This window comes from Oncorhynchus masou, chromosome 1 (assembly GCF_036934945.1).
Source record: "Oncorhynchus masou masou isolate Uvic2021 chromosome 1, UVic_Omas_1.1, whole genome shotgun sequence".
NCBI lineage: Eukaryota > Metazoa > Chordata > Actinopteri > Salmoniformes > Salmonidae > Oncorhynchus > Oncorhynchus masou.
Genome location: NC_088212.1, coordinates 53,445,204 through 53,472,103, shown reverse-complemented (window position 1 = coordinate 53,472,103; position 26,900 = coordinate 53,445,204). Strand labels below are relative to the sequence as shown.

Here is a 26,900-nt window from a genome sequence, read left to right as displayed (position 1 = left end):
GTCCTCTGGTCTGATGAAACAAAAACTGTTTGGCCATAATGACCATCATTATGTTTGGAGGAAAAAGTGGGACGCTGGCAAGCCGAAGAACACCATCCCAACCGTGAAGCACGGGGGTGGCAGCATCATGTTGTGGGGGTGCTTTGCTGAAAATAGATGTCATCATGAGGTTGGAGAATTGTGTGGATATATTGAAGCAGCATCTCAAGACATCAGTTAGGAAGTTAAAGCTTGGTTTCAAATGGGTCTTCCAAATGGACAATGACCCCAAGCATACTTCCAAAGTTGTGGCAAAATGGCTTAAGGACTACAAAGTCAAGATATTGGAGTGGCCATCACAAAGCCCTGAATTCAAACCTATAGAACATTTGAACTGAAAAAGTGTGTGTGAGCAAGGAGGCCTTTACAACCCTGACTCAGTTACACCTGCTCTGTCAGGAGGAATGGGCCAATATTCACCCAACTTATTCTGGGAAGCTTGTGGAAGTCTTCCCGAAACATTTGATCCAAATCAAATAATTTAAAGACAATGCTACCAAATACTAATTGAGTGTATGTAAACTTTTGATCCACTGGCATTTCACATTTTTAATATCAAGTGGTAATCGTAACTGACTAAAGACAGGGAATTTTTACTTGGATTCAATGTCAGGAATTGTGAAAAACTGAGTTGAAATGTATTTGGCTAAGGTGTTTGTAAACTTCCGACTTCAACTGTCAAAATCAACGAATTAGCGAGGGCACAAGAACGGTCTGCAGCACCTGGCCTCATCCTACTCGAATCTGAATTCAAATGTCCACTGTTTGTTGATGATCTGGTGCTACTGTCACCAACCAAGGAGGGCCTACAGCAGCACCTAGATCTTCTGCACAGATTCTGCCAGACCTGGGCCCTGACATTAAATCTCAGTAAGACCAAAATAATGATGTTCCAAATAAGGTCCTGTCGCCAGGACCACAAATTCAAATTCCGTCTAGAAACTGTTGCCCTAGAGCACACAAAGAACTATAACATCAGCGCCACAGGTTACTTCCACAAAGCTGTGAACGATCTGAGAGACAAGAAGGGCATTCTATGCCATCAAAAGGAACATAGAATTTGACATACCAATCAGGATCTGGAAATACAATACTTGAATCAGTCATAGAACCCATTGCCGTTTATGGTTGTGAGGTCTGAGGTCTGCTCACCAACCAAGAATTCACAAATGGGACAAACACCAAATTGAGACTGCATGCAGAAGAATTCTGCAAAAAATATCCTCTGTGTACAACGTAAAACACCAAATAATGCATGCAGAGCAGAATTAGAATCAGCAACACAATTAGACCCAACGAAATCTTGAGAAAACAAATAGATAATTAGTTAACACATTGGAAAGAATGAACAAAAAAACAGATTAAACTAGAATGCTATTTGGCTCTAAACAGAGAGTGCACAGTGGCAGAATACCTGACCACTGTGACTGACCCAAACTTAAGGAAAGCTTTGACTATGTACACACTCCGTGAGCATAGCCTTGCTTTTGAGAATGGCCACCATAGGCAGACCAGGCTCTCAAGAAAAGACAGGCTATGTACACACTCAGTGAGCATAGCCTTGCTTTTGAGAATGGCCACCATAGGCAGACCAGGCTCTCAAGAGAAGACCGGCTATGTACACACTGCCCACAAAATGAGGTGGAAACTGAGCTGCACTTCCTAACCTCCTGCAAAATGTATGACCATATTAAAGAGACATATTTCCCTCAGATTACACAGACCCACAAAGAATTTGAAAACAAATCCATAAACTCCCATATCGACTGGGTGAAATACCACAGTGTGCCATCACAGCTCCAAGATTTGTGACCTGTTACTACAAGAAAAAGGCAACCAGTGAAGAACAAACACCAGTGTAAATACAACCCATATTTAAGATTATTTATTTTCCTTTTTCTACTTTAACCATTTGTACATTGTTACAACACTGTATATATACATAATATGACATTTGTAATGTCTTTATTCTTTTCGCACTTCTGTGTGTAATGTTTACTGTTCATTTTATTGTTTATTTCACTTTTGCGTATTATCTACTTCACTTGCTTTGCCAATGCTAACATATGTTTCCCTTGCCAATAAAGGCCCTTGAATTGAATTGAGAGTGTACATTGATCGTTACAACACTGTACATAGCCAATAATATAACATTTGAAATGTCTATATGCTTTGTGAGTGTAATGTTTACTGATTGTTTATTTCCCTTTTGCCAAACCAAATAGTATAGACAAACAATATAAACATATGCTTCCCATGCCAATAAAGCCCATTGAATTGAATTGAGAGAGACGGTTATCAAGAAGGAGAGTAAGAGAGAGGGCTTGTATGTGTGAGACAGAGAAAGTGAGAAGGGCAGTTTGAGAAAGCGAGACAGTTTTTTGAGGAAGAGGGAGAGCAAGTCGGAGGCAAAGAGACCGTCCCTGCAGGTATTCTGACATTTCTGAGGTGAGCCAGCCACCTGAGATTACCTATAAACCGCTACCTCTAAATACACAAAGTCAATTATGTTCTCGCCGTACTTAAAATAGGTCTAGGTAAAGTAGTTACAATGTGATTGAAAAGCCACATTTTTCTTCACAGACAGTATATTGGTCCCATTAGGGGTACTTGATGTAGCTCTGTTCCAGCAAAGGAGAGCCCATTAACTTTGCTCCTCCAAGCCACCAAAAACCTCCCACATTCATATCATAAAACGTCCCCCTCTTTCTTAGGAGAGGGTCAGAGAGGGAGAAAAAGAGACTCTTGTACACACCTTTCCTTTTTATCTACAGTATTTCTCTCTCGCTGCCACTCACACACACCATAAACCAAGTGGCCCGTGTGTTTGCACATGTCTGCGCATAGTGGTGATGGGAATGGCAGGTGTGTGGGAACACTGGTTGGAATGTGAGTTTGAATCCTGTGGCTCTGCCAGGAATAGCCTTGGGAAAGGCAAAGTCACAGTGTGTGGCTTACACTCCGACACCCTGGGATAGATGGTGAAGTTGAAGCACGTTCTGCTTCTTAGACCTTGGAGAGAGATGAGCAAAAGTGGATTTGTGTGTGCATGTGCCTGTGCGCGCTTGGAATGCAGTGGGATGTGAGGAACTGAGCAGGCATCGAAGCATTAGGAGGAGACCTCATCAACTCCCAACTGATCCATCTGATACCACAACCAAGGCATGCAGTGTGTGTGTGTGTGTGTGTTAGATTTCTCAAATGTGTGTGTGTGTGTTAGATTTCTCAAATGTGTGTGTGTGTGTTAGATTTCTCAAATGTGTGTGTGCAGTAATGTATTGGTAAAAAATAGGTGGGAGAGTAAAGCAACACTTTCAATGCTTATTTCTGCAAACGGTGGATAAACGTACACGCAAAATATGAACATTGCATAAGTGCAGTTTGTGTGCATTTACTCTCCACGACAACATTGTTTCTGTGTGATTGCTCATGTTTGTGTGAGCAAAAATGTTTTTATTCCTTATGGCGACGTGGTTCTTTGTTTAACTTATGCTTGTGGGTTCCCTGCCTACATACGTGTGTATTTACACTGCGCTCTCTGTCGCCCAATACAGTTGAATTATTTGAAGTTGTTATATTGAAAACTCTGAAAAGGGAATTTAGTGTTCGGTGCTAGCTCAAAGACTGTGCTAGAGTGCTAATACAAATAGTCTCATGGTAGAAGTTGTCCCTAAACACAGCCCTTGGATCAGATTTCCCGACACCCTATCCTAACCGTATCCACTAATAAAGGCTAAAAAAGTTTTGTCCCTGCATCAGTGGTTCGGGCAAGTTCTCCAAACTCTTGTTAAGACACTAACACACAGCTCTTCACTGAACTGTGACTCAACTGTTTCATTCTCCACGTCACTGATTCAACTCACTGTAATTGACACTACCACCACTGCACAGATGTGACCACTATCCATCCTATCATTCTGGAGAGAGAAGGGATGGTTCTGGGTAGATGAGGGAGAAGGGGATTGTTGACTAAATACTTGGGATGCATCCAATATGACATTTTTGGCCGATACCGATGTATATTTTTTGCTTTTCATTGTAAATAGAATTTGTTCTTAACTGACTTGCCTAGTTAAATAAAGGTTAGTCAGTCATCAATGACCTTGGACCACAGAAGGTATTTGCACTGGTGTTTTCACTGGTCTAAAGTGGAGGAGTCCTACCTGCACATCACATCCATTGGCTGTGCTATGCATGCATTGAATCTGCTCCTCAAGGACATCATGGCACTGAAAACAATGGATACAATCTACAAGAGAGCCAAATAAATAGTTTGGTATGTGAAAGGTCATCAAGTTATAGCAGCAATCTACCTCAGGCAGAGTTGCAAAGAAAAAGCCAAATCTCAGACTGGCCAATAAAAGAAAAATATTAAGATGGGCAAAAGAACACAGACACTGGACAGAGGAACTCTGCCTAGAAGGCCAGCATCCCGGAGTCACCTCTTCACTGTTGACGTTGAGACTGGTGTTTTGCTGGTACTATTTAATGAAGCTGCCAGTTGAGGACTTGTGAGGTGTCTGTTTCTCAAACTAGACACTCTAATGTACTTGTCCTCTTGCTCCGTTGTACACCGGGGCCTCCCACCCCTCTTTCTTTTCTGGTTAGAGGCAGTTTGTGCTGTTCTGTGAAGGGAGTCATACACAGCGTTGTACGAAATCTTCAGTTTCTTGGCAATTTCTTGCATGGAATAGCCTTCATTTCTCAGAACAAGAACAGACTGATGAGTTTCAGATGAAATGTATTTGTTTCTGGCCATTTTGAGCCTGTAATCGAACCAACAAATGCTCGTGCTCCAGATACTCAAATAGTCTAAAGAAGGCAGTTTTATCAGAACAGCAGTTTTCAGCTTTGCTAACATAATTGCAAAAGGGTTTTCTAATTATCAATTCGACTTTTAATATTATAAACTTGTATTAGCTAACACAATGTGCCATTGGAACAAGAGTGATGGTTGCTGATAATGGGCCTCTGTACGCCTATGTAGATATTCCATAATCCATAAAAAGTCAGCCGTTTCCAGCTACAATAGTAATTTACAACATTAACAATGCCAACACAGTATTTCTGATCAATTTGATGTTCTTGTAATGGCCAAAAAATTGGTTTTCTTTCAAAAACAAGGACATTTCTAAGTCACCCTATGCTTTTGAATGGTAGTGTATCTCATCAGCCACCTGGTGGAAGGGAATTTGTGGATCTGAGGCGCTTTCGCCTGTTGCCTCCATCATCCTCCAAATCCCACCAACATCAGAGCGCAACTCTTCCTTGTTTGAGAACACACACACACAAAAGCATACAACACAGAGTTACACATGGAATAAACAAAACATACAGTCAATAATACAGTAGAACAAAAGAAAACAAAAGTCTATATTCAGTGAGTGCAAATGAGGTAAGTTAAGGAAGTAAGTAGGCCATGGTGGCAAAGTAATTACAATATAGCAATTAAACACTGGAATGGTAGATTGGCAGAAGATGAATGTGCAGGTAGAGATACTGGGGTGCAAAGGAGCAAAATAAATAAATAAATACCAGTATGGGGATGAGGTAGGATAGATGGGCTGTTTACAGATAGGCTAAGTACAGGTGCAATGATCTGTAAATTGCTCAGACAGCTGGTGCTTAAAGCTAGTGAGGGAGATGTGAGTCTCCAGCTTCAGAGATTTTTGCAATTCGTTCCAGTCATGGGCAGCAGAGAACTAGAAGGAAAGACGACCAAAGCAGGAATTGGCTTTGGGGGTGACCAGTGAGATAGGCGGGGCTTTACCTAGCAGAGATTTGTAGATAACCTGCAGCCAATGGGTTTGGTGACGAGTATGAAGTGAGGGCCAACCAACGAGAGCGTACAGGTCGCAATGGTGGGTAGTGTATGGGGCTTTGGTGACAAAACGGATGGCACTGTGATAGACTGCATCCAGTTTGTTGAGTAGAGTGTTGGAGGCCATTTTATAGATGACATCACCGAAGTCGAGGATCGGTAGGATGGTCAGTTTTACGAGGGTATGTTTGGCTGCATGAGTGAAGGATGCTTTGTTGTGATATAGGAAGCCGATTCTAGATGTAATTTTGGATTGGAGATGCTTAATGTGAGTCTGGAAGGAGAGTTTACAGTCTTACCAGACACCCAGGTATTTGTAGTTGTCCACATATTCTAAGTCAGCAACGTCCAGAGTAGTGATGCTGGATGGGCGGGCAGGTGTAAGTCGCTATGGATAAGAGCGTCTGCCAAATGACTTAAATGTAAATGTAATGTGTGGGCAGCGATCGGTTGAAGAGCATGCATATAATATATAATTCTTCGAGAGGGGCATGCTTATTTAAGATGGTGAGGAAGGCACTTTTAAAGAATAGCCAGGCATCATCTACTGACGGGATGAGGTCAATGTTATTCCAGGATACCCCGGCCAGGTCGATTAGAATGGCATGCTCGTAGAGGTGTTTCAGGGAGCGTATGACAGTGATGGGGGGTGGTCGTTTGGTCGCAGACCCATTACGGATGCAGGCAATGAGGCAGTGATCGCTGAGATCTTGATTGAAAACAGCAGAGGTGTATTTGGAGGGCGAATTAGTTAGGATGACATCTATGAGGGTGCCCGTGTTTACTGATTTGGGGTTGTACCTGGTAGGTTCATTGATAATTTGTGTGAGATTGAAGGCATCAAGCTTAGTTTGTAGGATGGTCCGGGGTGTTAACTATGTCCCAGTTTAGGTCACCTAGTAGCACGAGCTCAGAAGACAGATGGGGGGCAATCAGTTCACATATAGTATCGAGGGCACAGCTGGGGGCAGAGGGAGGACTCTAGCAAGCGGCAACAGTGAGAGACTTGTTTCTGGAAAGGTGCATTTTTAGAAGTAGAAGCTCAAATTGTTTGGGTACATACTTAGAAAGTAATACAGAACTCTGCAGGTTATCTTTGCAGTAGATTGCAACACCGCACCCTTTGGCAGTTCTATCTTGGCGGAAAACGTTATAGTTCATCATGGAGATTTCAGGGTTTTTGGTGGTTTTCCTAAGCCAGGATTCAGACATGGCTAAGACATCTGGGTTGGCAGAGTGTGCTAAAGCAGTGAGTAAAACAAACTTAGGGAGTATGCTTCTAATGTTAACATGCATGAAACCAAGGCTTTTACTTTTATAGAAGTTAACAAATTAGAGCACCTGGGGGGTGGGAGTGGAGCTAGGCACTGCAGGACCTGGATTAACCTCCACATCACCAGAGGAACAGAGAAGAAGTAGGATAAGGGTACGGCTAAAGACTATACGAACTGGCCGTCTAGCACGTTCAGAACAGAGAGTAAAATAAAATTTGATTTGATTTGATTAAAAGGAGCAGGTTTCTGGGCACGATAGCATAGATTCAAGGCATAGTGTACAGACAAAAGTAGGATGAGAGTACATTGGAGGTAAACCTAGGCATTGAGTAATGAAGAGAGAGATATCGTCTCTAGAGATGTTTAAACCAGGTGATGTCATCGCATATGTAGGAGGTGTAACAACATGGTTGGTTAAGGCATATTGAGCAGGGCTAGAGGCTCTACAGTGAAGTAAGACAGTAATCTCTAACCAGGACAGTAATGGACAAGGCATATTGATAATAGAGAGAGGCATGCATAGCCAAGTGAACATATGGGTCCAGTGAGTGGTTGGGCTGGCTGGGAACACGGCGATTCAGACAGTTAGCAGGCTAACAAGCTAACAGTTAGTAGGCCGGAGCTAAACAAGGTAGCTGCTAGTAGACCAGGGCAAGTTAGCAGTTTGCAGGACGGGTTAGCAAGCAAGCAGTTAGCAAGGGCTAGCAGTTAGCAGACCTGGTTAGCAAGCAGTTAGCAAGGGTTAGCAGTTAGCAGACCGGGCAGGCAAGCTAACAGTTAGCAGACCAGGGCCTGGCAGTTTAGCAGTTAGCAGACCGGGTTAGCAAGGAAGCAGATGGCAGGGGCTAGAAAGTTAGCCTTTGGGGGTGGGGGGGGCGTTGCTATGGGGGTAAGTCTGTTTCTTCCTCTTCGTGCGGTGACGTTGATAGACCAGTCGTGGAATTAGTAGGGTTCCAAGTTGCTCTAGGTAGCGAGCAGGCTGATGCTCCCAGGAGTATGCTTCGGTGGTAGCACAGGAGCCCTGGCCGGGCTAGCTTCAAGCTAAATTGGTGCTTGCTCGGGGATGGAAATGCTAGCCAGGAGTAGTCATCCAGGATTGCGGTAAGCTAGTTGTGAAGATCCAGATGTAAATGTTCAGTTTGCGGTAGGAATCCGGGGATAAAAATAACAGGTCCATTATGCTCTGGTTAGAGTCACGTTGTTCGAACTGGCGAGAGCTTTCCGAGCTGAAGGTTAGCTGATGACCGCTGGCATTGGTTTGCAGACTGATATCTGGTAGTTAGCTGGCAAGCTTCAGTTGAGGGATTCCAGATCCGAAGTAAATATAAATACTTAGGGGAAAAAAATAAGATCCACGCCACATTGGGTGAGGCGGGTTGCAGGAGAGTATTTAGTTGATGAGGTTTAGCAAAATATTTTAAAGGATATGCGACGAAAAATATGTAAAACGATACATACAAGGAACACGACAGGACAAGGACGTCTGACTGCTACGCCATCTTGGATTCTTGGATGTATGTTGAAAACGTTTTTTTGGGAAATGCGATGGATCATTCAATATTCCCTTTCTTTTGTTGTTCAGTAAAATCATCCCATGTGAAGAGTCAATTCATATAATTAAAGTTCAATTCATAACTAAATTGTTTTTATGATAGAGTAAATGTTTATGTTTCTGTCTCCATAGGACATGGTAAATATGTCCAATGCAAAAAACATCTACATTTAAATGATATTAATAGGAATTTGCATATATTTCCATTAATTCCCAGATATTCCCGTTAATTCCCAAGGAAAGTTTCCACCTCTGAATATTCCCCAAAATGTGCAACCCTACACACTCCACACTGACCAAAAAGTTATTTTGTTGGCATTTACCCATTACCAGTAAAACATAATCAAAACCTATTTCTTTCCCTTCTGTGCTATTTTGTTCATTTGTTCAGTCATTTAATTCTCAACTAGGATTTCATCATACTTGTCAAGCCGAGAAGTTTCAGCTCTGTCTGTGGCCTCTTCTGTCGTGGGTCCTCTTCCTCGGTGCGCACTGTCACTCTGTCCATTTCATCTTGTCCAGCTGTGTGTGTAACATTTCACGTCAACTCTGTTTCTTGTCTGCATCAAAGTAGCGGTCCTTGTACCTATCATCGAGCATGGTGGCGACACAGTAAAGAGGCTCAGAGAGAATGCCACCGAATCGCTTGTTCACAGCCTCGAGGACTTTTGTACGTTAAACCCCACAGGTCTGTGTTGGCAGTTTTGTTGAGCAGGCTTTTCAATGCCATGACAGAGGGTGTCACGTCTGCTGCAGAGGCAGTTGATGAGCTTATTTCTCGAGTCCGTTGTTCAAATAAAATAAAATGTATTTGTCACATACACATGGTTAGCAGATGTTAATGCAAGTGTAGCGAAATGCTTGTGCTTCTAGTTCCGACAATGCAGTAATAACCAACGAGTAATCTAACTAACAATTCCAAAACTACTACCTTATACACACAAGTGTAAGGGATAAATAATATGTACATAAAGATATATGAATGAGTGATGGTACAGAGCGGCATAGGCAAAATGCAGTAGATGGTATCGAGTACAGTATATACATATGAGATGAGTAATGTAGGGTATGTAAACAAAGTGGCATAGTTTAAAGTGGCTAGTGATACATGTATTACATAAAGATGCAGTAGATGATATAGAGTACAGTATATACGTATACATATGAGATGAATAATGTAGGGTATGTAAACATTATATTAAGTAGCATTGTTTAATAAAAGTGGCTAGTGATATATTTTACATCAATTCCCATCAATTCCCATTATTAAAGTGGCTGGAGTTTAGTCAGTGTGTTGGCAGCAGCCACTCAATGTTAGTAGTGGCTGTTTAACAGTCTGATGGCCTTGAGATAGAAGCTGTTTTTCAGTCTCTCGGTCCCAGCTTTGATGCACCTGTACTGACCTCGCCTTCTGGATGATAGCGGGGTGAACAGGCAGTGGCTCGGTAGTTGTTGTCCTTGATGATCTTTATGGCCTTCCTGTGACATCGGGTGGTGTAGGTGTCCTGGGGGGCAAGTACTTTGCCCCCGGTGATGCATTGTGCAGACCTCACTACCCTCTGGAGAGCCTTACGGTTGTGGGCGGAGCAGTTGCCGTACCAGGCGGTGATACAGCCCGACAGGATGCTCTCGATTGTGCATCTGTAGAAGTTTGTGAGTGCTTTTGGTGACAAGCCAAATTTCTTCAGCCTCCTGAGGTTGAAGAGGCTCTGTTGCGCCTTCTTCACGATGCTGTCTGTGTGGGTGGACCAATTCAGTTTGCCTGTGATGTGTACGCCGAGGAACTTAAAACATACTACCCTCTCCACTACTGTCCCATCGATGTGGAAAGGGGGGCGTTCCCTCTGCTGTTTCCTGAAGTCCACAATCATCTCCTTAGTTTTGTTGACGTTGAGTGTGAGGTTATTTTCACACTCCGAGGGCCCTCACCTCCTCCCTGTAGGCCGTCTCGTCGTTGTTGGTAATCAAGACTACCACTGTTGTGTCGTCCGCAAACTTGATGATTGAGTTGGAGCAGTGCGTGGCCACGCAGTCGTGGGTGAACAGGGAGTACAGGAGAGAGCTCAGAACGCACCCTTGTGGGGCCCCAGTGTTGAGGATCAGTGGGGTGGAGATGTTGTTACCTACCCTCACCACCTGGGGGCGGCCCGTCAGGAAGTCCAGTACCCAGTTGCACAGGGCGGGGTTGAAACCCAGAGTCTCGAGCTTGATGGCGAGCTTGGAGGGTACTATGGTGTTAAATGCTGAGCTGTAGTCGATGAACAGCATTCTCACATAGGTATTCCTCTTGTCCAGATGGGTTAGGGCAGTGTGCAGTGTGGTTGAGATTGCATCGTATGTGGACCTATTTGGGGGGTAAGCAAATTGGAGTGGGTCTAGGGTGTCAGGTAGGGTGGAGGTGATATGGTCCTTGACTAGTCTTTCAAAGCACTTCATGATGACGGAAGTGAGTGCTACGGGGCGGTAGTCATTTAGCTCAGTTACCTTAGCTTTCTTGGGAACAGGAACAATGGTGGCCCTCTTGAAGCATGTGGGAACAGCAGACTGGGATAAGGATTGATTGAATATGTCCGTAAACACACCAGCCAGCAGGTCTGCGCATGCTCTGAGGGCACGGCTGGGGATGCCGTCTGGGCCTGCAGCCTTGCGAGGGTTAACACGTTTTAATGTTTTACTCACTTCGGCTGCAGTGAAGGAGAGTCCGCATGTTTTGGTTGCGACCCATGTCAGTGGCACTGTATTGTCCTCAAAGCGGGCAAAAAAGTTATTTAGTCTGCCTGGGAGCAAGACATCCTAGTCCGTGACTGGGCTGGTTTTTTTGTAATCCGTGATTGACTGTAGACCTTGCCACAAACCTCTCATGTCTGAGCCGTTGAATTGCGATTCTACTTTGTCTCTATACTGACGCTTAGCTTGTTTGATTGCCTTGCGGAGGGAATAGCTTCACTGTTTGTATTCGGTCATGTTTCCTGTCACCTTGCCCTGATTAAAAGCAGTGGTTTGCGCTTTCAGTTTCACGTGAATGCTGCCATCAATCCACGGTTTCTGATTTGGGAATGTTTTATTCGTTGCTATGGGAACGACTTCTTCAACACACGTTCTAATGAACTCGCTCACCGAATCAGCGTATTCGTCAATGTTGTTGTTTGACGCAATATGAAACATATCCCAGTCCACGTGATGGAAGCAGTCTTGGAGCGTGGAATCAGATTGGTCGGACCAGTGTTGAGCAGACCTCAGCGCGGGAGCTTCTTGTTTTAGCTTCTGGCTGAAGGCAGGGAGCAACAAAATGGAGTCATGGTCAGCTTTTCCGAAAGGAGGGCGGGGCAGGGCCTTATATGCGTCGCGGAAGTTAGAATAGCAATGATCCAAGGTTTTACCAGCCCTGGTTGCGCAATCGATATGCTGATACAATTTAGGGAGTCTTGTTTTCAGATTAGCCTTGTTAAAATCCCCAGCGACAATGAATGCAGCCTCAGGATATGTGGATTCCAGTTTGCAAAGAGTCAAATGAAGTTTGTTCAGAGCCATCGATGTGTCTGCTTGGGGGGGAATATATATGGCTGTGATTATAATCGAAGTGAATTCCTTTGGTAGATAATGCGGTCAACATTCTAAATCAGGTGAACAGAAGGACTTGAGTTCCTGTACGTTGTTGTGACCACACCATGTCTCGTTAACCATGAAGCATACGCCCCCACCTCTCTTCTTACCAGAAAGATGTTTGTTTCTGTCGGCGCGATGCATGGACAAACCAGCTGGCTGCACCGACTCTAATAGCGTCTCTCAAGTGAGCCATGTTTCCGTGAAGCAAAGAACGTTACAGTCTCTGATGTCCCTCTGGAATGCTATCCTTGCTCGGATTTCATCAACCTTGTTGTCGAGACTGGACATTGGCGAGAAGTATGCTAGGGAGTGGTGCGTGATGTGCCCGTCTCCGGAGCCTGACCGGAAGACCGCGTCGTTTCCCTCTTTTACGAAGTCGTTGTTTTGGGTCGCCGGCTGGGATCCATTCCGTTGTCCTGGGTGAAAGGCAGGACACAGGATCCGCTTCGGCAAAGTCATATTCTTGGTCGTACTGATGGTGAGTTGACGCTGCTCTTATATTCAGTAGTTCTTCTCTACTGTATGTAATGAAACCTAAGATGACCTGGGGTACCAATGTAAGAAATAACACGTAAAAAAAACAAAAACTGTGTAGTTTCCTAGGAACGTGAAGCGAGGCGGTCATCTCTTTCGGCGCGGGAAGTATGGCACTAGGAGTGTGTTCATGTTTCCATCTCTTTAGCTATCATACACTAATTACACTGATTTCAAAACTTGATCTTCCAGATAGTGGAGAGCAACACTTACTATGCAGCTCCACTACACTATATATATACATATATACACTGCTCAAAAAAATAAAGGGAACACTAAAATAACACATCCTAGATCTGAATTAATGAAATATTCTTATTAAATACTTTTTTCTTTACATAGTTAAATGTGCTGACAACAAAATCACACAAAAATTATCAATGGAAATCAAAATGATCAACCCATGGAGGGTCTGGATTTGGAGTCACACTCAAAATTAAAGTGGAAAACCACACTACAGGCTGATCCAACTTTGATGTAATGTCCTTAAAACAAGTTAAAATGAGGCTCAGTAGTGTGTGTGGCCTCCATGTGCCTGTATGACCTCCCTGCAACGCCTGGGCATGCTCCTGATGAGGTGGCGGATGGTCTCCTGAGGGATCTCCTCCCAGACCTGGACTAAAGCATCCACCAACTCCTGGACAGTCTGTGGTGTAACGTGGCATTGGTGGATGGAGCGAGACATGATGACCCAGATGTGCTCAATTGGATTCAGGTCTGGGGAACGGGCGGGCCAGTCCATAGCATCAATGCCTTCCTCTTGCAGGAACTGCTGACACACTCCAGCCACATGAGGTCTAGCATTGTCTTGCATTAGGAGGAACCCAGGGCCAACCGCACCAGCATATGGTCTCACAAGGGGTCTGAGGATCTCATCTCGGTACCTAATGGCAGTCAGGCTACCTCTGGCGAGCACATGGAGGGCTGTGCGGCCCCCCAAAGAAATGCCACCCCACACCATGACTGACCCACCGCCAAACCGGTCATGCTGGAGGATGTTGCAGGCAGAAGAACGTTCTCCACGGCATCTCCAGACTGTCACGTCTGTCACATGTGCTCAGTGTGAACCTGCTTTCATCTGTGTAGAGCACAGGTTGCCAGTGCCAATCTTGGTGTTCTCTGGCAAATGAAAAACGTCCTGCACGGTGTTGGGCTGTAAGCACAACCCCCACCTGTGGACGTCGGACCCTCATACCACCCTCATGGAGTCTGTTTCTGATCGTTTGAGCAGAGACATGCACATTTGTGGCCTGCTGGAGGTCATTTTGCAGGGCTCTGGCAGTGCTCCTCCTTGCATAAATGTGGAGGTAGCGGTCCTGCTGCTGGGTTGTTGCCCTCCTACGGCCTCCTCCACGTCTCCAGATGTACTGTCCTGTCTCCTGGTAGCGCCTCCATGCTCTGGACACTACGCTGACAGACACAGCAAACCTTCTTGCCACAGCTCGCATTTGATTTTTCCATCCTGGAGGAGCTGCACTACCTGAGCCACTTGTGTGGGTTGTAGACTCCGTCTCATGCTTCCACGAGAGTGAAAGCACCACCAGCATTCAAAAGTGACCAAAATATCAGCCAGGAAGCATAGGAACTGAGAAGGGTTCTGTGGTCCCCACCTGCAGAACCACTCCTTTATTGGGGGTGTCTTGCTAATTGCCTATAATTTCCACCTGTCTATTCCATTTGCACAACAGCATGTGAAATTTATTGTCGATCAGTGTTGCTTCCTAAGTGGACAGTTCGATTTCACAGAAGTGTGATTGACTTGGAGTTACATTTTGTTGTTTAAGTGTTCCCTTTATTTTTTTGAGCAGTGTATATTTAAAAAGCTGCGTTCGACATCATTACCAACACAGACTGACCAGCTCAAATAGACGGAAGCCTTCTATATGGCAGACCGATCCGAACTCCTCTCTCGGCATGTCCAGCCCACTGATTATCTGAGCCAATCATGGCTAGTGGGAAGGTTGCTGGCTTTTTCTGTGGCTTAACCAACAAGGCTTGTAATTTTAAGAGTTGTGTTCATATTTACAGATGGCGTGCACGTTTGTTATTAAGCCACATGAAAGTTCACTTGTTTGAAAAGGCATTTCTGCCAAAAAACGCATTTTGCAACAAACAAAACATGTTTTACATTCAAACAGCTCTCCTGTGAAGCTGTAGGAGTTGTGACCAGTTTTTGTTTGTTATTTTGTCATAGTTGTGTCCAGGCGGGGACATGTGGGGGAGGGAATGTTATCCCTTCCAGGTAGGTTTTGTGCTGAGGGTTCTTGTCCACGTTAGCATACCCACTGTCTCTTCCCTGTTTCACACCTGGTAGTTTGGTGGATGGGACTACCAGCTCTTAACTTGTGGGTCTGTCTCCTTTATACCATGTTTCTTGTAGGATGACAATGTCTGTATTTCCAATTTCTTCTCTCTCTCTCTTTCTCTCTTTCTCTCTTTCTCTCTCTCTCTCTTTCTCTCTCTCTCTCTCTTTCTCTTTCTCTCTCTGTTAATAATACAGGACCCATACAGGACTATATGGGTCAGTGGGGCTTTCTTCACCCAGTTACTCCATAATGCCTCTGACACACACACACACACACACACACACACACATTATTCATTCTTACTTCACTCAGGCAGTTCAGACTTCATAGCTGGCTGCCGCATGGGCTGCTTTAATCAGTGAAGTCATGCATTTTTCATGTAGTCCATGTTGGACAGTCAATATTTCATACTTCATATCAACAGGCATGTACGTGTGTGTGTTTGTGTGTATGTATTAGTGGCCGGAAGGCCCACAAGAAAGATAACTCTTCTGCTTCTTCCTCCTCATCCTCTTCCTCCCCCTCTCCTTGGTAATTTCATTATCTGTTGATGACAAAGAGCCAGTCATTCTGCGATGGGTACAGCAGACTCAGCGGATATGCAGTTAGTGAGGAATGCACTGAGTACTGGACTCAGGGAATGGACTCATAGAATAGGATATGGAGGATAATAAATAACCAACCTCCCCTCCATCCAGTGTATTTCCCTGCCATCACCTTGTCTTTGCTTATTTCCTGTACTTTCTGTTCTCATTCTGTCTCTGTCTTGGTTGGGGCATGGATTCTATAATGTGTCATGGGCGTTCCACAGGGATGTTGACTCCAATGCTTCCCACCGTTGTGCAAAGTTGGCTGGATGTCCTTTTGTGCGGAGGACCATTCCTTATACATACAGAAAACTGTTGAGCGTGAAAAACCCAGCAGTGTTGCAGTTCTTGACACATGCCAGTGTGCCTGCCTTTTGTCTTGCCCATTCTCCCTCTGACTGGCACACATACACAATCCATGTCTCAATTGTCTCAATGCTTATAAATCCTTCTTTAACCTGTCTCCTCCCCTTCATCTATACTGATTGAAGTGGATTTAACAAGTAACATCAATAAGGGATCCTAGAATTCACCTGGATTCACCTGGACATCTATGTCATTTGTATACTCTGTGTATTGGCTGTGACCATGGGGCCATGTTCGGTATCATGCATTTGTGTGTTTATGCTCGTGCTTTGCTTCGGCTGTGTTAATGGCTGGTGTTTTCCTCTGTAGTGCTGCCCACCTGCTCTCCACTGGACTTCCACTGTGACAATGGGAAGTGTATCCGCCGCTCCTGGGTGTGTGACGGGGACAACGACTGTGAGGATGACTCCGACGAACAGGATTGTCGTAAGTCTCACACACACACACACGCACAATTTCTGTAGTCCGTCATTGAAAATAAGAATTTGTTTTTAACTGACTGGCCTAGTTAAATGAAGGTTAAATAAAACAATTCTACATGCATCCAGTCCTGACCTCAGAAATCTTCCTGCTACCATGTGAGTGCAGGGAGATATCTGGAGTGAGATATGTGTAAAACACACACCTGATGCACGCTTACATATTTGTATACATATCTAAGCTTTTATACTTGGGTATGAACGAATCCACATACTTTCAGAAATGTCTCATACCTGTAGTCATTTCCTGATCAATTTATTTATTTATTTTTACCTTTATTTAACTAGGCAGGTCAGTTAAGAAGAAATTCTTATTTTCAATGACAGCCTAGGAACAGTGGGTTTAACTGCCTTGTTCAGTGGTAGAATGACAGATTTTTACCTTGTCAGCTCGGGGATTTGATCTTGCAACCTTTCAGTTACTAGTCCAACACTCTAACCACTAGGCTACCTGCCACCCCGGCAGGTATCTGTATAATAAATTTTTTATAAAAATCTATAGTTATCCGTACATGATATGTAATATTCATCCTTGTATGTCTGATAAAAGGGACCGCCCTGTTTGTTATAGACAATGGATATGATGGGTCAAGATTTGGTAGTCAGCGGTGGTCCCTCGCAGTCCAGACCCAACGTGGTGGTAGTGTTGGTCTGTGATCCACGTCAAACTGTCAATGTATAAATCATGAATCAATATTGTGTCGATATTGAAAGAAAATATTGTCATTTCACTAACCATACCACAAGGTAGCTACTCTACCTGCTTCCTTCATGACGAGAACAAGCTAGCTGGCCAAGTTGCTAGCTAGCCAAGTTACTTAGTTAGCCAGCTAGCTTATATTAACCTGTAATACAAAATACAGCTAAACTTTTTAAAACATTAACTGTCACCACATAGCTTGATAGGGGGTAAAAAAAAATTAGCAATGTCATTATTTGTTTGCTAGCTAGGCTACCAGTTAGCCTTTACTGTTGACTAACCCCATTCCGTACAAATTTGGGTTATTGTGGCATTCAAACAAGGCTGCAATGAAAACAATTGGGACTGTAGCGACTGTGTTGGCATCAAAATCCAGGGTGTGAACTATGTTTCTATTCAAGCGTTGATTGACATGGTTATGGCCCGATAGTAAAGTTGAGAAAACGCTGTACAGTAAATTGTGACGTGTCATGATGTAACGTACAGTGCACATAATGCAACTCATTCTGTGTCGTACAGCCTCTCTCCACCAGGTGTAGCGCTTCTCTCAGATTAAAAACAAGAAAGGGACAGGGACAGAGTAAAGGGGGATACTTAGTCAATTGTACAACTGAATGTATACATTTTTTGCATCATCACTGCCAGCCATCATGACTCTCAAAAGCTGCTACAGCAGCTGTTTACTTCTGAAGATAACTTTAGCACCTCCCTAAAAAACCTGATTAAATTTCGACACAAACCTTCAAGTAGGCATGTTATGACACATTATATAAACATTTTATAGTGTTTTATTTACATTTTAGAGGTGATAAGTTGGACAGATCGGGTGAAAAAAGCAGTTTCTCCACACGGCTTATCTCCCTCTTTCACTATCACTCAGTAGGTTTTGCTGCCCCACCCGCCATTTTTCAAAAGACCCAGCATGAAGGTCTCATAATTGATTTTGCTAGTCAGCTAGTAAGATAGACAAAGTTAGCCAGCTAGCTTGGGTGCTTGAGCACAGAATAACTGTCAAAAGTTATGAACGCTCAACACCTGATGAATATGGCCGGTGTCAGTAAACGTTGGCAAAAAAAAGCATAAATTGTTGCCAACAGCATGGTTGCAGTCACCAACGCTCTGGATAACTAAAAGCTAAAAATAGCTTAACCAGCTCTGCTAGGGTGAGTAAAATGGTCATTGAGCTGTTCTCTCATTTGTGTCTAGAAATAGCTGGCAAGCTAGCCAACAACTGCTGTTGTTCGGACAGAACCCTCAGATCAACCCTTAAAGACATGGGTGGGGCTAAAGCTTAAGAGGGTGTGAACGATGCTGAATGGGTGAAGTCAAAGAAGAGCTTTCCAGTAGTAGTACCAAAATATTCAAAGACCATTTTCTCAAAAGTGAGGTTACGACTTTAACAACTTTCAAATCAGAATTACTTTCCCATTGTTCCTCTACCGTAGAATATGGTATACCATTTTCTAGCTCCAAGTCTCTACTTTTATCAAATGTAAAAAACACAATTTCAAATGTTGCTACACAAGACCGAATCGAGCCGGTCGACAGTTTTCGTAGTGACATTAACATTCTATTGAAATGATTACTTGCACAGTGGAGTCTTTTGTTAAGACATTCCACTGGCTTTGAGTAACGTCAGCTACTACAGCAACTAAAATGATTGCAACACTTAACAAAGAGCTGCAGTTCGTTTCGCAATGTGTAGCAAGAAAGCAAGCATTGTATTTTGGAGAAATCATTCACGAAACCTCAACTATGTCTCATAATGAATAATGTGGAAATTGAGCAAGTTGAGGTGACTAAACTGCTTGGAATAACCCTGGATTGTAGTAAATTGTTATGGTGAAAACATATTGGTACAACAGTAGCTAAAATGCGGAGAAGTCTCACCATAATAATGCTCTGCTCTGCCTTAACACTATCGACAAGGCAAGTCAGAGGATGGCAGACACAGGATGGCGCCGGAGAAGATAGCAGGCGTTTTACGTGCCCCCAGCCATTTTTGTTTTTTTGTTCGCTTACTTGCATTGTTTGTAACTTATTATTTTACTTATTTTGTACATAATGTTGCCGCTACCGTCTCTTATAACTTCTAGACATCAGGACTGCGATTACTCACCACGGACTAGCAGAATCCTCTTTTTCCTTTCATGACTCTGACGAGCCCGACGTGAAGGATACTCTGCTTCCCTGGGAACAGGCCCTGATCTGCGTGAAGAGGGGCTGAAGGTCTGGCTGCCTTCTGAGAATTCGTAGGCGATCGAATAAACCCCAACTTCCCTTCATTCTGTTAGCAAACGTTCAATCTTTGGACAATAAAATTGCCTAGTTACGAGGAAGATTAAACTACCTACCGGACATTAAAAACTGTAACATCTTATGCTTCATGGCTGAACGACGACAACATCAACATACAGTTGGCAGGTTATACAATGTACCGGCAGGATAGAACAAAGGCGTCTGGCAAGACAAGAGGCTGTCTATGTGTTTTTGTAAACAACAGCTGGTGCACGATATCTAAGTAAATCTCAAGCTATTGCTCACCTGAGGTAGAATTTCTCATGATAAGCTGTAGACCACACTACCTACCGAGAGAGTTTTCATCTGTATTCTTTGTAGCTGTTTACATACCACCACAGTCAGAGGCTGGCACTAAGACAGCATTGAATGAGCTGTATTCCGCCATAAGCAAACAAGAAAACGCTCACCCAGAGGCAGCACTCCTAGTAGCCTAGGACTTTAATGCAGGGAAACTTAAATCAGTTTTACTTATCAGTCTTTTTTTTATTTCTATTTTTATAGGTCTCTTTTTCAACTGCATTGTTGGTTAAGGGCTTATAAGTAAGCATTTCACTGTAAGGTCTACATCTGTTTTATTCGGCGCATGTGACATACAATTTAGATTTTATTGGAAATGGTCTGTATGCTCTAGAATATCATAAACATGTAATGTAAAGATATACACTGATATGGAACCTTTTCTTCCAATACGGAGTGTGTGTGTGTGTGTGTGTGTGTGTGTGTGTGTGTGTGTGTGTGTGTGTGTGTGTGTGTTTGTGTGTGTGTGTGTGTGTGACTATGAAAACTGTGTGTGTGTGTGTGTGTATGTATATGTCACTACACACACACACACACACACACACACACACACATTAGGGAGGTCACTGCTCCCATGGCAACCACACCTGACTCTGAGGATGACCTTTTACCTTACCGTTCACATGCTTCCTCCTGTTGCCTGGGTGTGTGTGTGCATTTGTTTATGCATGTGTGTGCACGTGCCGGGGAAAGAAACTGGAAAAGGCTTCAGCTGGCTGGCAACAGTAGAAAGGCATCGAGAGAGTGGTAGTGTGTATATTTATACACTCATATTTATATCACCATGTACTTACACACATCAGGAATTGGTGCATATTTATACTTACATGTACTTATATGCTTAATCCCAAATGGCACCCTATTCCCTATATGGTGCACTACTTTTGAGCAGAGCCCTATGGAATAGGGTGCCATTTGGGAAGCAGCCATACACATGGCACTGATGTTTCCCTATCCACTCCAGCTGTCAGTGCCGGTGTTGTTTCTGGGTTGAGATGTAGTTAGTGGTCAGTCTAAATGAAGACTTTGTCCAACTGCTTTGATCCAGAGTGACTCACTGGGTTGAAAGTGTCCAATATAATCCATGTAGAGGCTGAGTATTTCCATTGGCCTGATCATACTGCTATATACCCTGTGTAGTGAGTGGAAATGTATGCCGGGAAATTATTTCAACTATACTATGGCTCTTGAGGGAGCCTTCAAAATAATGTTCTGGATTAATTTAAATATGTTTAAATGCTTAAAGGGATTTATAAGGTTGTGCTTGCACACACACATTCACAACTGTCTATTACAATAATGTGTCACAATAAGTACCCTGTGGTTGAGATAGATTTCAGTCCACACACCTCTGCACCCATTAAGTCATTATCAGAGATCACCACATAGATCGGAATGAGACACTTGGTACGATTAATTTCCAACTCCATGGATTGAATTTCCTGAATTTCTGGAGATGTAATTGATCCAAGATAATCCTGCCAGCTTGTACCTCAGTTCATCCTTTTTTTCTAAATTACTCGTTAGATGGAGTTAAGCTCTCTCTCTTTCTCAGATTCTCTCGTTCCCTCGTTTTTTCCCCAGATAACTCTGTATAGAGGTGGGCTTTCTTTCTCTCTGATTCTCTTTCTCTGATTTTCTCTCGCTCGCTCCGATTCTCTCATTCCCTCTCTCCTGTCTGACCCATATTTCAGGAGCCAGACGTAGAATCCCATCCTGATGGGGGGTCCGTCTGCCGTGAGCCAGCCATTAATTTTTCATCTTCATGCCCCAGCCCTGTAAATTTCCCCCTCCGTCGCTCCTCGGCCTACTTATTATTTCAGGCCTTTTTCTCTCTGTCTTTCTGTCTCCCTCCCTAGTTTATTTCCCACCACTGTTGTTGTTTTATTCCATTATTTAAAGAGAGAAGGGGAAGAGAAAGGAGAAAGACGGGGGAGAATCCGTCATGCTCCACTTGAGCTTAGCGACTTGTCAAAGTTTCAGACAACAAACCTGGGAAAAGAGACGTGTGTGTGTGTGTGTGTGTGTGTGTGTGAGAGAGAAAGTGAGTGAGTGAATGTGTGTGTGTGTGTGAGAAAGTGAGTGAGTGTGTGTGTGAGAAAGTGAGTGAGTGTGCCGGTATGAGTGTGTGTTCCTACGTTCATATCATGTTTTTGTTTGTTTGTCAAACATTCAGCAGAACACCCATAACTACATATCCACACTATTCAGAGCTTCTGCTCTTTTTTATAACCTGTAGGTAGGTAGGTAGGTAGGACTGGAGTCTGATGGGATTGTTCACAAGCTCTTTTCTATGTCAACTCATGGGATGAGAGGAGGATGCAAAGCAGGCAGGGGCAATGAGGGAAGGCAAATCCTGCATAGGTAATACTCAAGGAAAAAACTAGTTATAAAATGAATATATTTTGTTTTATTTATTTTTTCACACACACACAAACACACCTCAATGCATAATGATCCTGGTAATGAATCACAGTGACCTTTCATCTCTAACCTCTGCCCGCTCTCTGACTGATGATCTGCCTAAGGACATGTGACTTCTGAACTTTCTGGCTTAGGAATTAGAGGGAGGGAAAGAAGGAGACCGATGAGAGATTCAATTAAATTCTACTAAGTGTGCCAAGTGAGTTTTTGGAATGAGATTCAGCAATAGACTTGTAGTTTAAAGACTAATCTAGGAGCTAGCTTTGTCTTGTGCTCCCGTTCCGGGTCCTTCTTCTACTCTGTTGCATCTGAATAGTAGAGGGGCGAGAGTAATCTTAAATAAAAATACGAATATATCTCGTCTTTTCTGTTCTGAGGACTCTGTTGGGTCATAAAGCACAGGATATCTGTGTGTGAGAAAACAAGAGAAAGAGATGAGACGTAGTAGATATGGGTCACGTTCCGTCGCAATAGTCACTGAGGTAGGAAGTACAGTCTCGATGAAAAATACGAATTTTAACCTCAAACATTTCTGCGGCAGTCCCTTCTTTCCTGTCTTTCTACTCCGCTGAACTGCCATCACATTTGCAAGTGGATTTCTTTGACTGAGCCTCTGTATGCATTTTATTCGCAGTCCATGTATAATTGAGGGAGATTTCATAATTAGTTAACCTTCTAAGGCAGCAACCCCCCTCACACACATGCACACAAACAACATGCTTGAAATAATATATCACCCCGTCTGGGGCTATTCAGGCAGAAATTATGGTACTTCCTTCTGATACTAACCTGTTTACCTGTCCCTCTTTTAACCAGGACTATTGTTGTAGGCCTAAGAGAGCTAGTAAGTTGAACTAATGATAACATCAGATAAATTATTGTAAGGAGGTTTTGGGGGGTTGACCATGTTTTTTAGCTCAGAGGTTAACAATCAGTGTGAAGATGGCGGTGGAAGAAATGGCAGCTGTTTTACGGGCGCCTAACCAATTGTGCTATTATGTGGGGTTTTTCACGTTATTTGTAACTCATTTTGTACATAATGTTTCTGCCACCGTATCTTACGTCAAAAAAAAGCTTCTGGATATCAGGTCAGCGATCACTCACCTCGGATTAGACAAAGATTGGTTTCTGCAACCAGAAAGACGCACAGGATGTACTTCAGACACCCGACAAGGCCAATATCCCCGTCATTGGTAGGAGAAAGTGACGCAGGTATAGAGGACACAGGGTGAGGTGCCTTGTAAGGATCCGCCGACGGCGAGTGGGGAATCTGCCTTTACCATCAATATTACTTGCCAAAGATAGATGAGGTACGATCACGAATATCCAATCAACTGGACATCAAAAACTGTAATATCATATGTTTCACCAAATCATGGCTGAATGACGACATGGATAACATTCAGCTGGCGGGATGTACGCTGCACCAGCTAGATAGAACAGCACGAGGGAACATGGTCTGTGTGTATATATATATATATATATATATATATATATATATATATATATATATATATATATATATATATATATATATATATATATATATATATATATATATATATAGTCCAATGCTCTAACCACTAGGCTACACTGCCACCCCAATATAACAGCTGGTGTACGAAATCTAAGGAAGTCTCTAGATTTTGCTCGCCTGAAGTAGAGTATGTCATGATAAGCTGTAGAGCACAAAATTTGCCAAGAAAGTTTTCATCTATATTTTTTGGGGCTGTTTGTTTATTTACCACCACAGACGGATGCTGGCACTAAGACCGCACTCTGTATAAGAAAATAAGCAAACAGGAAAACACCCACCTAGAGGTGGCACTCCTTGTGGCCGGGACTTTAATGCAGGGAAACTGAAATCAGTCTTAACTGATTTCTATCAGCATGTTAAATGTGCATCCAGAGGGAAAAAAACTCTAGACCACCTTTACACCACACACAGAGACGCATACAAAGCTCTCCCTCGCCCCCCATTTGGCAAATCTGACCATAATTCCATCCTCCTGATTCCTGTTTACAAGCAAAGACTAAAGTTGAAGGCACCAGTGACTCGGTCAATAAAGAAGTGGTCAGATGATGCTGATGCTAAGCTACAGGACTGTTTTGCTAGCACAGACTGGAATATGTTCCGGGATTCCTCCGATGGCATTGAGCAGTACACCACATTAGTAACTGGCTTCATCAATAAGTGCATCAATGACGTCATCCCCACAGTGACTGTACGTACATACCCCAACCAGAAACCATGGATTATAGGCAACATCCCTACTGAGCCAAAGTGTAGAGCTGCCGCCTTCAAGGAGCGGGACTCTAACCCGAAAGCTTATAAGAAATCCTGCTACGTCCTCAGACAAACCATCAAACAGGCAAAGCGCCAATACAGGACTAAGATTAAATTGTACTACACCGGCACCGATGCTCGTCGGATGTGGCAAGGCCTGCAAACAATTACAGACTACAAAGGGAAGCACAGCCGCGAGCTGCCCAACATTCACAAGGCCGCTGGGCCAGACGGATTACCAGAACGGTTGCTACGGGCATGTGCTGACCAACTGGCAAGTGTCTTCACTGACATTTTCAACATGTCCCTAATTGAGTCTGTAATACCACTATTCCCTATTCCCTAGCCTATTCACCCTCAGGAAACTAAAAAGATTTGGAATTGGTCCTCAGATCCTCAAAAGGTTCTACAGCAGCAACATCGAGAGCATCCTGACTGGTTCCAACATTGCTTGGTACAGCAACTGCTCAGCCTTCGACTGCAAGGCCCAGTACATCACTGGGGCTAAGCTGTCTGCCATCCAGGACCTTTGTACCAGGCGATGTCAGAGGAAGGCCCTAAAAATGGGCAAAGACTCCAGCCGCCCCAGTCATAGACCGGAGCGCAAAGTCTAGGACTAAAAGGCTTCTCAACAGCTTTTACCCCGCAAGCCATAAGACTATGCATTGTTGGTTAAGGAATTGTAAGTAAGCATTTCACTGTAAGGTCAATACGTGGTGTATTCGGCGCATGTGACAAATAAACTTTCATTTGATGGGAGGTTGTCCACTGGAGGTTAATAGACAGCTACTTTTCTCTGTATGAATGTAAGAGAAATGTTACTAAGCTGTTGTGTGCGAGCATGCGGTGCGTGTACACTTGTACATCATACAAGTGGTGTATATGATGTTGTTTGTGGGATTTGTCCTTTCATTGACATCCTGTCTCTCTCTCTTTGTCTGTAGCTCCTAGAGAGTGTGAAGAGGATGAGTTCCATTGTCAGAACGGCTACTGCATCCGCAGCCTGTGGCACTGTGATGGGGACAATGACTGTGGGGATAACAGTGACGAGCTGTGTGGTGAGCTACACATGCACAAACACACACATGCACACCATACATTCACTCCTACAGTATACACATATATTCAGAAAGTTATTGTCTTTGTCACAACTCAATCCGTTGACTTTAATAACTCAATATCTCTCTTTCCCTCTCTCTTACTTTCTCTCTCTTTCTCCCCTCTATCTCACTCACTCACTCACTCACACTTACTCTCTCACACAGACATGCGTAAGTGTTCCGATAAGGAGTTTCGCTGTACAGATGGGAGCTGCATTGCTGAACACTGGTACTGTGATGGAGACACTGACTGCAAGGACGGATCAGACGAGGAAAACTGCCGTGAGTTGCCCTGTGTGTGTGTGTGTGCTTATATTTGTCCTGTTTCACACATGGACAAGAGATGGAGACCCTGACACTGTCAAAAGAGGAATAAATCCAAAACTGAGGAATTAAACCAAAACGAAAGCTTCAACACAAAATAAAAATGTTTATTAAAACATCGTGATGCCCAAAAAATCATCCGTGCATAAATGAAAGGTGAAAACAAAACACAAATGTTTCTGCTAAAACGTTTTTGTTTTCACTTTTCATTTATGCACTATGATTTTTTCAGCCACCATGATGTTTTAGTAATTGCATTCAAGCCTCAGTTTTGAAAGTATTCCTTTTTTCTACAGTGTGTGGGTCTACATCTCTTCCAGTATTCTTATTTTGACTCCTACACACCTGTAACAGACACTATTCAGTATTAAGGACCATCAGACTCGTATTATATATACGCATGTTGTGAATTTTTTGGGGGCATATCCCAACACCCCCTGAGACACGTACTGTATGTGTGTCCTCATTCTCTCTCTCTGGCGAGGGGGATTTCAATAGTATAGATAAAGGATTGGCAGCAGGATTTCAAAGGGCCTCATACAGGTGTACAGTCGTGGCCAAAAGTTTTGAGAATGACACAAATATTAATTTCCACAAAGTTTGCTGCTTCAGTGTCTTTAGATATTTTTGTCAGACGTTACTATGGAATACTGAAGTATAATTACAAGCATTTCATCAGTGTCAAAGAAGTTGATGCAAAGAGTCAATATTTGCAGTGTTGACCCTTCTTTTTCAAGACCTCTACAATCCGCCCTGGCATGCTGTCAACTAACGACTGTGCCACATCCTGACTGATGGCAGCCCATTCTTGCATAATCAATGCTTGGAGTTTGTCAGAATTGGTGGGTTTTTGTTTGTCCACCAGCTTCTTGAGGATTGACCACAAGTTCTCAATGGGACTAA

At 43.4% G+C, this 26,900-nt stretch overlaps 1 protein-coding gene across 4 annotated transcripts in view; it reads left to right on the top strand.

Annotated features, from left to right (window-relative positions):
• lrp4 (low density lipoprotein receptor-related protein 4) overlaps window positions 1–26,900 on the top strand; it is a 221,155-nt gene that overhangs the window by 124,264 nt on the left and 69,991 nt on the right. For all 4 annotated transcript variants that reach the window (XR_010456573.1, XM_064974743.1, XM_064974734.1 and 1 more), the window contains exons 3-5: window positions 16,395–16,511; window positions 25,518–25,631; window positions 25,839–25,955. Coding sequence is in view for 3 of the 4 variants with exons in the window: in XM_064974743.1 (XP_064830815.1) it covers window positions 16,395–16,511; window positions 25,518–25,631; window positions 25,839–25,955 (348 nt within the window). In the remaining variant the exon portion in view is untranslated. The remainder of the gene's footprint in view (window positions 1–16,394; window positions 16,512–25,517; window positions 25,632–25,838; window positions 25,956–26,900) is intronic.